The sequence below is a fragment of the Glycine max genome, chromosome 7 (assembly GCF_000004515.6).
Source record: "Glycine max cultivar Williams 82 chromosome 7, Glycine_max_v4.0, whole genome shotgun sequence".
NCBI lineage: Eukaryota > Viridiplantae > Streptophyta > Magnoliopsida > Fabales > Fabaceae > Glycine > Glycine max.
In genome coordinates, this window is record NC_038243.2 from 267,492 (window position 1) to 280,512 (window position 13,021).

The 13,021-nt window shown below is 35.0% G+C and overlaps 2 protein-coding genes across 2 annotated transcripts; one reads left to right on the forward strand and one right to left on the reverse strand.

The window, feature by feature from the left end:
• Positions 1 to 287: 287 nt before the first annotated feature.
• Positions 288 to 3,234, forward strand: LOC100797865 (RNA-binding protein mde7). Its single transcript, XM_003529467.5, has 6 exons — positions 288 to 742; positions 816 to 1,072; positions 1,221 to 1,312; positions 1,386 to 1,455; positions 1,553 to 1,635; positions 2,157 to 3,234. Exons 1-6 carry the CDS (start codon positions 376 to 378, stop codon positions 2,248 to 2,250), a joined length of 963 nt encoding a protein of 320 aa, XP_003529515.1. The 5' UTR covers positions 288 to 375; the 3' UTR covers positions 2,251 to 3,234.
• A 556-nt stretch (positions 3,235 to 3,790) lies between these two features.
• Positions 3,791 to 12,057, reverse strand: LOC100820599 (exocyst complex component EXO84B). Its single transcript, XM_003529665.5, has 7 exons — positions 11,336 to 12,057; positions 10,377 to 10,474; positions 7,237 to 8,293; positions 6,324 to 6,839; positions 5,258 to 5,446; positions 4,363 to 4,499; positions 3,791 to 4,228 (listed from the first exon to the last, which is right to left on the reverse strand). The coding sequence occupies exons 1-7, from the start codon at positions 11,483 to 11,485 to the stop codon at positions 4,066 to 4,068; spliced, it is 2,310 nt and encodes a 769-aa protein (XP_003529713.1). The 5' UTR covers positions 11,486 to 12,057; the 3' UTR covers positions 3,791 to 4,065.
• Between the last annotated feature and the right edge of the window lie 964 nt (positions 12,058 to 13,021).

Below are 13,021 nucleotides of genomic sequence, written 5' to 3' on the forward strand. Positions count from 1 at the left end.
AAAAAAAACAAAATTAAACCTAATATCTAATATTAAAAAGAGATTGATGTTTAAGAAATAAAAATACATTTTTTTACTAGTAAATAAAAACACTCAATATTTTGTAAATAATTAAAAATCGAAAATGTATTATACTTATATCTAATAGGAACGTTAGTCTACTATAGAAGAGAATTTTTTATTTTTAGAGAAATAGAAAATTTTGTTAGAAACATCATTTTATTAAAGATTAGTATATATATTTTTTATTTTCCTTCCACTATTTATTTGTTACTACATAAACATAAACTAATAGTTAGAGAGGGTTGGAGGAGTGAGGTGTGTATACTAAAGAATATAAGATAGAAGATTGGGGTTAGGGTTTGATCGGACGCAATGGCTGGCACCGGCATCCACCCATACCACCAGCAATGGGCTCCGGCGGCTGCCGCTCCTCCTCCTCCTCCGGCAGCCGCGGGCGGTCCTCCTCCTCACCCTGGGGAGGAGGTTCGAACGATATTCATAACTGGTCTTCCGGAAGACGTGAAAGAGAGAGAGCTGCAGAATCTGCTGAGATGGCTGCCCGGTTTCGAAGCATCTCAACTGAATTTCAAAGCTGAGAAGCCAATGGGTTTTGCTCTCTTCTCCGCACCACACCAAGCACTCGCCGCCAAAGACATTCTTCAGGACATGCTCTTCGATCCAGACACCAAGTCCGTCCTCCACACTGAGATGGCAAAGAAAAATCTATTCGTCAAAAGAGGTTTGGTTCAGTTCTCTTATTGAAATCAATTAATTAGTGCTTACTGTAACTGAAACCCTAGCTTGTCTTGTAGGAATCGGAGCTGCTGATGCGGGCGGTGCTTTTGATCAAAGTAAGCGCTTAAGGACAGCCGGAGATTATACACACAGTGGCTATACAAGTCCATCTCCTTTTCATCCTCCCCCGCCTCCCGTGTGGGGACCACATGGATACATGGCTCCGCCTCCTCCTCCTCCTCCATATGATCCATATGCTGGCTATCCCGTTGCGCCTGTACCAATGCCCACTCCTGCTCCCATACCAGCACCTAGCACTTATGTTCCTGTTCAGGTCAATCTTCACTTAACTGTTACTTCTCTATACATATTGTCATATTGTGTGTTCTCTAGGAATGATTCTCTACATAGACCAGTTCAGGTGTATGTCTTTTAGAGTTGTTATACAAGATAAGTAACATAGTGTTTATTACTTTGTACAGAACACAAAAGATAACCCTCCTTGCAACACCCTGTTTATTGGGAACTTGGGAGAGAACATAAACGAGGAAGAAGTCAGGGGCCTTTTCAGTGTGTAAGTACATCTTATCCCTTGAAAGTGGTTCTTCTGTTCAGTTTTCATGCTCTCGAACAACTTTGTGTTGCAGACAACCTGGTTTTAAGCAAATGAAGATTTTAAGACAGGAGAGGCATACAGTTTGCTTCATCGAGTTTGAAGTCAGTGGCCTTTTCATTTATCTTTTTCTAACTTGGTGAATACTCGTGCTATGCTTCTTGTAAATTTCCCTCAGTTTTATATTCAATTACCTTGCAGGATGTGAATAGTGCTACGAATGTGCACCATAATCTGCAGGGTGCTGTTATCCCAAGTTCTGGTTCCATTGGCATGCGGATACAATATCCTTTTTTATATTATCAATATCCCCGATGTTTTCTTTCTGATTTCGCCCCCCTCACATGTTCACTCTCTAAAACTGGTTGTAGCACTGGGAACTACACAAGACCTTTTTGCTTAAATGCTTGCATTTGCAAGTGTACCATGATTTTTTTTTTATTTTATTGTCTTTAATGTAGCTGTGCATCAATGATACTAGAACCACATGTTTCTTTCAAATCAACTATTTTTTTAAAGGGTTTTTCCAGATACTATCAATTGTTTTGCAGTATGATCTAACATGAATAATACTGCTGCAAAATGCAAGTATTAGTGCTTCTTAGGTCAAAACTATATTGTAAATCTTATGGTTCGGGCTTCATATTTTTTAACTTTTGATTTTTCCTACCGCCCATTATCTGCCAAATTTGCATTAAAAAAGCTCTCATCCTTTGCATTCTATTTGGTATGAAATTGCTTGTGATTTTTGCATCATGTTATGTGCAAGGAATTTTGTTTTGTGCTTTTCTTGACTTCTTAGTAGATATTCAAAAAATCCATTTGGAAAAAGGAAAGATAATCTTCCTATTGCTGTTCCTAGTGCGAATGGAGCTCCACCAACAATGACTTATCAGTAGCTTGAAGGGGATGTACTCTGTTCTTTATGCTCCGACAAATATTACTACATAATAGGATGCATCTTGCAGCTGTCACATGCATCCATTGATCATCAAGTCATCGCCATTAGCATCCTTGCTCATGTGAATGAATGCAGTGGCATCATCATATACATACATTTGGCTATGTTAATACTAATCGGACATGCATATCTTGGCAACATGCGTTGGTTCCTGGATTACTTTCGTAGGTGTTTAGATTATGTATGTTATCACCTGTAGAATTGATGCATGGGTCTAAGTTTTGTTTAAATTGTGGGCTTTATGGTCATATACTTTGTGTACATTGGCATTAGGAATGTTATTCAAACAGGTTTTGGCCTATATTTTACAACTTTTAGGTTCATTTGGTGCTTTATTTGACATGACATATTTATGGTGATGCTTACTTTGAATTCATGTCACGACTTGGTTAGGGTCTGGAGAAATAAGGATGTCATACCTATGGTCATGCTGCCCTTTCCACTATCATATTACCATTGTCATTACAACATATTTAACTTTTTTTCCCCAATTGAATCCGTCATTCATGACTCCATTTGATCAGAGCATTGATGTTGATGCTTTGAAATTCAGAGTTATTTAAAGGAAATCCCGGGAGTTATATGTTGTCTGATTTATACAGGATTTCAAAACATGACAAAGCTTCCTTTCATAATGGGAGATCCATTACTGCTGCTGCCATATCATTGCAGGTAATTTTTTTGTTTGCTTGGGTGAACTACCGTCAAATTAGGTTGGAACTTCTGTCGATTATCAAGTGAAGCAGCCTTTCAATTATATGATGCCCTGAGTTTCTCATTAAACAGCTAGCTGACTAGTCATTTTGTCACCGACGAGCTAATTCTGTGCTAGTTTTCAAAATCTACTATTGTAGCAAAAGTTTAATCTGTGTAACAGAAGAAACTGATAGGTTAAGAATAAATACCGTGGAAAATAGAGTAATGGTTGTGGAATAGCAACTTTGGATTTTCGATATTGAAAGCTCCTACACGGTTCATAATTATCTATGAACGGTAGTTCAAGTTTTGCCATGAAATTGCAACTTCATAGTTAGTTTTTGGGTATAATATTAGAGACATCAATTGTTTTACCAAAGTGAATTCTACACAACTTAGATGTAGCTAAGTATTGGATTCTTGTTTTAGAACTAAAGCTAACAACTGAGGTTTTATTTAATGGGCATTTTGCCGCTGACTACGTTTCCAGACGAATGACAACTTGTAGCTTTATAAATTTTATCCAAGTCTTCTGCTATTCGCCTCAGTACATTATTATTTCCCCGACTACTGGTTATGGTAAAGTGTTTGCCTAAAGTGTGAACGAGGGTTTTTAAGTATTTAAGTATGTTAAATTCTTCAATTTTTAGTAAGCTTAATGCTCTTCATACGAACTTGTTCATTCAAAATACGTCTGAAAATATATCCTTGTAAATCGTTATTAGAGAATTAGTGTAGGGGAAAAAAATAAATGCTGCGAAAAAACCCATTAAGTACACTTGTTTCGAAAGAGTATGATCCAAATAAGCAAGTCAACATTTACAAACCGAAGGCCAAATTGAAGGAGGAAAAAAAATTGCCGAACACCTGACTATGGAAAGCTTAATCTACACAAATGCTGGGTTATTCCCCAATTAGTTCAGGAAAATGAAAAATGATGGGGAAACCGATTGCAGCGTGAGGAGAGTAGGAAATGAAGAAAAAATACATCTTCTAGAGTACAAAAATCTTGTAGCAATTTGAAGATAGACTTAATTTACAAGGATGAAACTATGGCTCACGAACTACTATGAGATCTTACAGATGAAATTGACTGTGCAGAGACAGATGCGGTCGGGCTGTTAAGGTCCCTCTCCCCATTTATTTCTTTGGGTTTTCCGCTAAGTCTTTCCATAGCATCTTGACATATGTCGTTAAACCATTCGTCTTCAGGCAGTTCTCTGGCAACAGAATATACATATCAGACTCTTACAGATTTAATGCCACAACTTTGAATAGAAAAACAATTGCAAATGCAAAGATATTTTCTTTAAAGAATAATGATAGAATGTTGATGGCAACAACAGTGACCTACCCATATGGATCCATCCCTGTTGCAGAAAATGCTGCCATTGCTTTTGTTATAATCTCATTGACAATTCGTTGCAAATTCCTAGACAAGTACCGACCATGGGAGGCAAAACATACGACAAACTTCATATCCAAATAGAACTGCACAATGTAAGAAAATTATTATATGGTCATGATGAACTTTGCAGTTCACAAGGGTCAACCAAGTAAAATTTGCATCAGCAAAATCATTATTACACTGTTTAGGCATATACACTTAAGGATTCTAAAGAACAATGCATTCAGAAGGCCAGAATCTAGTCATTTTAAATAATATAATAGAGGACATTGAAAAGTTTCTTGAGGAGGAGGAAATAATTCACTTTTCAATGTATAAATAGACGTGCTCCTCCAACATTGGAGATGAGAGTAGGACCACAATCTAAATGGTTAGCATTGTTAAATTTGTTTCTCCATGTGTTTGGTAATTGCACAGACTGATTGATATTTGTATATAAGAACAAAATACCTACGATATAGAAGCCGCATGAAATGAAAAATTAATCAGTTACTTAGGCTATGATAGCTTATTTTCATGCCTTACAATTTGGTTTGGTTTTATTTGTATACATTCAATTGATTATATTAGTATCGTTCAATTAAATTAGAAAGGATTTATTATTTTAATTTTTCTTTTATTGGTTTTTGAAGCACTGGTTTTTAGAACAAAAAGGCAGTACTTTGATATCTAAGTGATCCAAGATTTTACACCCAAATATTGATACTAAATAAAATTCTCCTATTCAGAATTGCATTTAAAGGCATAAATTCTTTTCTGTTTTGGCATATGGGTTTCTAACAGTTACCAGTAACCTCAATTAAAACATTAATGATATAATAAACAAATTCCAATATCATACCTGTTGAAGACCAAGGGGACCTAAAGGCCTTGGCCCTTCCTCAATATCATCCCAAAAGCTCTGGTCTTCTGAAAGCCACAACACAACAGTTTCTGTAAGTCTCATCAAGAGCAGCGTAGCAAATCTTTCCCTCCCCACAAACATATCTGCTGCTATATTGGCCATTCGGTTCAGTTTTACAAAAAGCTCCTGGACAAAAACATAATGGTCTCATCAGATCTTGAATCATATTTGTAGTATAACTCAATAGTGAAGTTAGATGACAATTTGTATTAATTTCAGCAAAAGAGAAAGATAATTCACATATTGCAAAGGGAAAAGAAAAATCCATTTTCTATGATTAAAAAGTTAATGTGAGCATAAGAAATGAGACACAGATTTTTATTTCCTTCTGGTAGACAGAGGGGTACATTCAACCACACGAATATATTCAAATAGAAAATTCAGTCCATATATTAGGACTAACAACTTCAGTAGTCAGCTGGCCGATGTCTGTAACAGTTTCACTTTTCTGTAATAAGGTTGTTATTCATAGAACAGAACAGAATGCTTAAATTGGTTAATAGAAACGTATACTTTCAGAAAATTATTTCTTTCAGTGCCATATTTAATTAGCTATTTCAGAATGCATACATAGATTTCAGAAGGCATTGAATCTACAGTCATGAGCCTATAAAGGAATCAGAATCTGGAGCTTCTTGTTGCATGCAATAACCACCCCACCCCACCCCACCAACTTTTTCACTAAGAAAAGGTCAGCAGAAAAGAGTTATTACAAACACATCTATATGCAGAGCACAGCTGAAAACGGAAAGTAAATTTCAAAGAGAATTGCTAGCAACACATTATTATTGGCTGAAACTCATTGAAAATCATAAATTTGTGGGTTCTACTTATTTAATGAATTTCGCTTGTGATTTGTAATTTTTTTCAATAAATTTTAACTAATAATAGAGAGAGTTGCTTGCACTCCTCAATTTCAATATCACTCTAAGAACAATGAGGCAGAGAAGTCTGAAAATCTGTAGAATATATTCACACACAAAAAAACAGATTTCCAAATTACCTGAAAAATCAAAGATGGAATCCATTCAACTTCTTCTGCATTTCCATCCATATTTATATACATGTCAGCAGTAAGATGGCTATCACCTTCCTCTGTAAAAATTAGGTCCAATGCATGTTGACGACAAAATGTATCTTTCAATCTGTCAACTGAACCAACAAGTCTTCTCCTCCATTCTCTTTGTTCAGGATGACGATTTTGCCTTTCTGAGGTTCTTCTTCGATTATCATCCTTGTATGCAGCCTGATTTATGGGGGAAAGCTTCATAGCTGCACGAGGAAGTAGTTCATCAGCTAGTAATGAGGCATTAGCTAGCAACGCAATTTGCTGGGCCTCAGTCTCAGCCATGCGTACAATTTTGTTTCCAGAATCTTCAAGGCTTGCTTCTTCCTCCATTGATCCAGGCAATGCTTTTATGAGCATGTTCACATAGGAGTTAAATACTTGAAACAATCCTTCGAGAGCTTGGCCTCCCAACTGCATGCTAAGCAGTGGTCCAACATCTTCAAAGAAGTCCTGTATAAGCATACAGAACATCCATCATAGAGTGAATCAAAAATATAAAACCATTAAAACCAAACAGGAAACATAGAAAGAACTTGGAATGGAGTTAAACAAGATTAACATGTGCAGATGAGTATGTGTTCTGTAAGAAGTTATCTGTTCAGTAAGAACACGGGAAACATGGAAAAGATTTAACTACAAAGGACAAAGAGAAAATTCTAAATATATTCACTTAAAAAGAGAAAAGATTCACATTGAGGATCAAAATAACAAATATTTTGTACACTTCGTTTTAGAAAATCTACTCACTGTCCCAACCAATGCAACATCTCTGTTCTGAAACCATTCCAAACATTGTTCAGTACTTCAGTGTAACAAGCCAATATCAAGTCAAGACGGAAATTCTCACCTGGACCATCAAATTGAAGCGATGGGCACTGCTTGTAAGTTTATGTTGAAATGCTGTTGTATTACTAATGGATATACTTGAAGGCCTACTAGTCTGGCGATTAGATGTAGGAGGGTATGTAAGTACCCAATCATCAGCCGCAGCCAAAGCAGCAGTACTCTCTTGAATTCGTTTCAAATTAGCATCTAGTGCTTGCTCAACACTAGGCCTAAAAAGTTTCAATAGCACAGGACAAAGAGCCAGGCCACGAGCTTCCAACAATGAGCAATGACCCAATGCTATTTGAACACACTCTGCAGCAGCTCTTAAACCTCCTGCAGCTGCTGACGAGGCTAATGCATGCCTTTTCACCAGAAGAGCAAATGCCTCTGTTTGCTTCGTAGCCCACATCACAAGTTCAGAAGTATAAGCTGGCTCCTCGCCAAAAATAGCCAATGAATCACTTGCAGCTTGTGCAACTGCAGAGAATACCAGTTGGGCAAGAGCTGCAGTATATGCTCCACCATATGAGGTGCTTGATGGCCGAAGACTTTGCATGTTATACTGATATCGTTGCTGATGGGCATTAAGTAGCAAGCTGTGAGCATGGGGACCATCTCCAAGTTTTTTAAGGGCAGAAACGGAGGCACGGAGTTCCACACCACGTGTGGAGGGCTGACAAGCAGCTTCAGCAAGTTGATCAGCTAACTTTTGTCTACGTTCAGCAATGGAATTCTGTAGAGACAAAAGTGCAGATGGGTTGATAGATTTCAAATCTTTTGCCTCAGAAACTACACGTTCTCCTTCATCAAGAGCAGCCAAAGCTTCTTCCACTCGCCTTTCAGCCAAGAGAACATCCAAGAGATCAGGAAACTCCACCAACCATTTGTCTAGGTCTGATATCTCCTTATCTTCAGAATCTGATGTAGCATTTACAGAAAAACCATCAGAATTTGAGATTGATAATGAATCGATGTGAACTCCTTCAGCCAAACCATGTATCAAGGCAGCTTGTGTGGAGAGCAGGTTTCTAATAGATGAAAGCTCCCCCTCTAAATCTGATATCTCCTTAGATGTTCTGTACCATTTAAATATTGCTTAGATTCAAAATATGGCCAACAATATATCAGCTAACAAAAATTAGCTAAAACACATTGCAGCAGCTATTTTTTAAGGTCCAAATATAGAAAGGGTAAAATAAAAAAAAAAAGAGTAAATTACTCCAATCTCCTATTTTGCATTTCTTACACAAAACTCCCTCTATTTCTAAAACCTACACAAAAACCCTCTTATTATATAAATACGCTACATTAAACCCACAATCTTTATTTTTGTATAAAATTGATATCTCTATTATAGGTTTTGTCTCATTATACAAACCTCCTCTATTTGTTAAACAATACACAACCCTTTCTATTTTGTAAATCCATTACAATTAAATTCTTAAATAACAGTTTTTAGAATATCATTAGAGTAACATATAAAAATAAACGATAAAATAAATTATCATTTCATATTCAAAATTATTGGAAAAAACACAAGTCCCACATCTGTTAGACATATTAGTATAATGTTTAAGAAATAGATGGGGATTTTAAGTAATTAGTCAAATGTCTCAAACCTGTAATAGGAATATCTATGTCAATTTTATTTAAAGAAAAGGTTTCGTGTCTGGGTGTATCTATCATATTTATTAAATAGGAGGGGTTTTGGGTATGTTTTAGAAATAGAAGGGAAAGTCAGAGTAATTTAGGCAGGAAAAAAAAGGTAAATGAACCACTCTCTCCAGTCTCCCCCAACCACCACATGAAGGGTGATACTTCTCATAAATAAAATAAGAATGAGAAATGTCAGATGCTAAACACCCTTTGTCAAATGATATACTGATATAATATTTATTTCATACCATATGAGGATACAACTAAAAATATTAGGACATTTTTAGAATTTTTAAAGCATCACAAGATATACACAAAATGCATACAAACCAGCATTTTAAAATTCACACCAATTAAATTGAGAAGTGGTCCAGCCAGGCCTCCAAAAGCGGAGAATGAGAACCAGCCGCAACCAGTGTAACCATGTAAACTGGTTGTTGGTTTGACTGGTTGAAATGTTGAATTGGTTGAAAGATCTTTTTTATTCCTCTACCACTCAAAATGCTTCAGGTAAGAGTGAAGGAAAGGCAGAACTGTGCTGCGGCAGAGGACAACTTGTTAAACACTAGAGCATTGACTTTTATAGGTAATATGATAGAGTTTATTTATTATCTTGATTTATATGCATGCTTTGAGCAAATCCCAGTATATCAGAGGGAAAATTCAAGTGCAGAAAGCTAAAAGGGCACCAATGGGTTTAGGGGCAGAAGCCACTATCATCACACGAGATTGGATTTTAGCAAAAAAGAAGGGGAACAAATCCTCTGCAGAGACTTTATCACTGCATGAGATCTTAACCCTTCAATAAATTGTATTAATATAATATGTTTCTATTATAAATTTGAGGTTTAAAAGAATAAACAGTGAGAACATGATACTTGACCATGTCAAGTTTTTTTTCACCACTGAAGAGGACCTGTTTCAAATAGGAAGTTGGTTTGAAACCACCATGCTTCACCCTTGGTTTGGATGAGAGGAAAGAAAAAAAAAGGAAAGAGAAAATTTTGAAATTTGAAATGAAGAGAAAACTTGGAAAGGATTTTTTTGTTTCATAATCTATTTTAACTATCTTCCCCTTTTCCAAAGTCCCAAACAATAGAAATTTTCAAATATCATTTTTTTTTTCTTTCTATTTTCTTGATCTCCATCCATAGGCTGAACGTGAAAATCATTGTTTGTGTGTTGTTAATTGTTATTAATATTATAAAACGATTTTCAAGAGACAGCTGCATCCTCACACAGTTACACAGTGCCTGAAAGACTCACTTCCTTTGTCTCTCCCCATCCAAGTTAATTTAATGTATTATCATGAATCAATTTGATTAAATTCGAGATATATTTTTGCATCTATAATTACACTCACGTACTCTAGTACTTAATATATGTATGTTAATATTGTTTACATATAGTCTAACAGTTTCAGCTAGATTGAATCTCTTTGTTTACTAGTAAAAGGACCAATGCAGATTTCAAAATATTGATACATACTAACACACAACTAACCGTATGAAAGCTGCATAGTTAGCATAGACACTTCGACGCATCTCCTCAGCAGACGCTTTCTTCAAGTCCACCAAATATGTGCACAATTGCTTAATTTCCTGAAGAACAAAGTAACATTGCTTAATCACGTATCCAATAACAGGATTCACCACTACAAAATGACAAAGTCCCGTTTTTGGATAAATTTCTCCACAAGTATTTATAGGAGAAGAAAATAAGAAAAAAAAATATGAAATAAGCTTCTCCAAAAAGCTAAAGTAGCTTATGCATAAGTTAATTTGCAAAAGATCTCTCATATTAGCTTCTTCAAAAACTTAATTTTTAACTTATTAGCTTATGGAGAAGCTTATTTCATTTTTTCTTCATATTTTCTTCTCCTAGAAGTGCTTGTGGAGAAGTTTACCCAAACATACCCTAATTGAAATAAAATTATGGCTAAGTGGTTATCACTGCATGTTGACATATGATGAGCACATCAAAGCTATTTCACACTACATGCGTCTTATATAAATGTTGAAGAAGGCATGTATATAATAACCATATAGAGCATAGTGAAGGTAGGAAAGAAACTACAAATTTTCCCTTTTCAGTCAGTAAAATGAGTCAATTATTATAAATAAAAAATTATCTCAAACGCAAACTGTTACTTTTATGAATAACAGGATTTACAAAGGATATCAAATGTTGCCAGGGTGTGAGACACTACACATCAAATCTAAAATAGAGTTTCTCCTCTATTGACTTGCTGGCTTTTAGGAGTGCAAATTAGATGCAATTATCAAGAGAAAATTAAAAGGAAAGAAAAAAGAAGCAAGCAAGGATAAACTTCATATGTCTTAAGTCTAAACAGTTGAAAAAGGCACGAATGCAATAGAAAAGGCTGGGGTTTGAAAGGAAGAAAATCAAACAACGTGGATAATTGAGTATGTATGTAATATAAAGAGGAAAATGAAAAGAACCTTATCGTTGAGGGAGCAATTGGACTGGACATAGGACTCGGCATCGAATTTATCAGACTTGAAGGGATTGAGACCTTCTTCGAGCTTAGGACCGTTGTCCTTGGCACTGGACACTGCGCTTCTGGAGCGAGATGACTTCCCCGTCGCCATATCCACAGATTTCTAACTGAGATCAGCAATCAGCAATAAGTTTAGGGTTCAAAGGTAGATCCACGCACGACTCAGCAGAAGCAGCAGCAAAGCGAAGACGCTGTTTCGTTTCAGTTTCAATTTCAATTTCTCTCTGATCCCTTAGAAAGCGGTGATGCTAAGTTAAGACTTGGCGACAGCACACCACACCTTACTTTTCTTTTCTTCTTCCTTTTGTAAAATTAAAAATTACTTTTCGCTCTAGTTACTTGCTTCTACAAACATATTTTCCTTTTTTTAAAAAAATTTAATGTGAAATTATTTGGTTGCAGTAAGATGTTCAATAATGATGTGATCATTGTTTATTTACTCTGTAATTAGGAAAATGGCAATCATAGGCGCTTTTTTACTTTTTAAATTATACATTGCATTGGGTATGAAATCGTTTGTACAGAAACGGAAGGAAGGCTTGATTGCTAGCTAAAAGAAGATAATATTTGGATGTAACATTTTCATTTCTCAATGTGAGATTTACCATTACTTTGTATCTTTTCTTTTGCGCCATGTCATGTCAACAACATACGATTATGGATACAATGTTTTTCTTTTTCCCCTTGTATTCATGACTCATGAACCATTTAATTCGAATTCTTCAGCAATTTTTTTTACCAAGCATTTTATTCGAATTTTTTGTTTTTAAAGACAGATAGATAATTTAAAGTGCATCATAATTAAAACCTTAGATCAAAGGCAACACGCAGTTCATATATTAAATATTAGGATGTAGCATCATTAACCGGTTATTAGTTTTTATTTTTATTTTTCTAGAAGAGAGTTTTTATAGCTTTGGGATGATTTATTTTTATCTGAACTATTTTTAAATGATACAATATAATCCAATACATTTCTTATAATATAAATATAAAACAGTTTTTGGGTATTAAATTGCGGTGAATTCTTTTGTTTTATCTCTCCTTAATTTCTTAATAAAATAGAAAATTTTGAATACGAGGAATGAGTCAAATCCCGTGTTAAAGTTAAAATATTGTATTTCTCTCTCTCTTTTTAAAATATATACGGAATAGGCCTTACATATTGAATATTTATCTAGAGATATTAAAAAAATGTAAATGTGACTTATTGTGTATATGAAAAAAATAAGAAATATCGTGTTTTCTTAATGTAATGATTTCATTGTTAAGATTTTGCCTTTTCATACTTTCTTTGCATTCTCTATTGTTGGTTTTCTTAAAAGGAACATTCTCTGTTTTTTTAATCTTATTTTTAACTATTTATTACACTATCCATCATATTTCTCATTTTCTCTTTTTTTTTTTTTATTTCTCTTTCTTTCATCCATCTCTTACCCCATAAAAAAGATACAGGGAAAATACTATTTTTATTGTTATGACCTTCTTTGGCGATTTTGTTTTTAAGACTCATTGCTATTTTTCATTAGTTGAATGCTAATTAGATTTATTAAGACTCATTGCTATTTTTCATTAGTTGAATGCTAATTAGATTTAGACAGTAGAACAAATTATACCGTCTAAATCT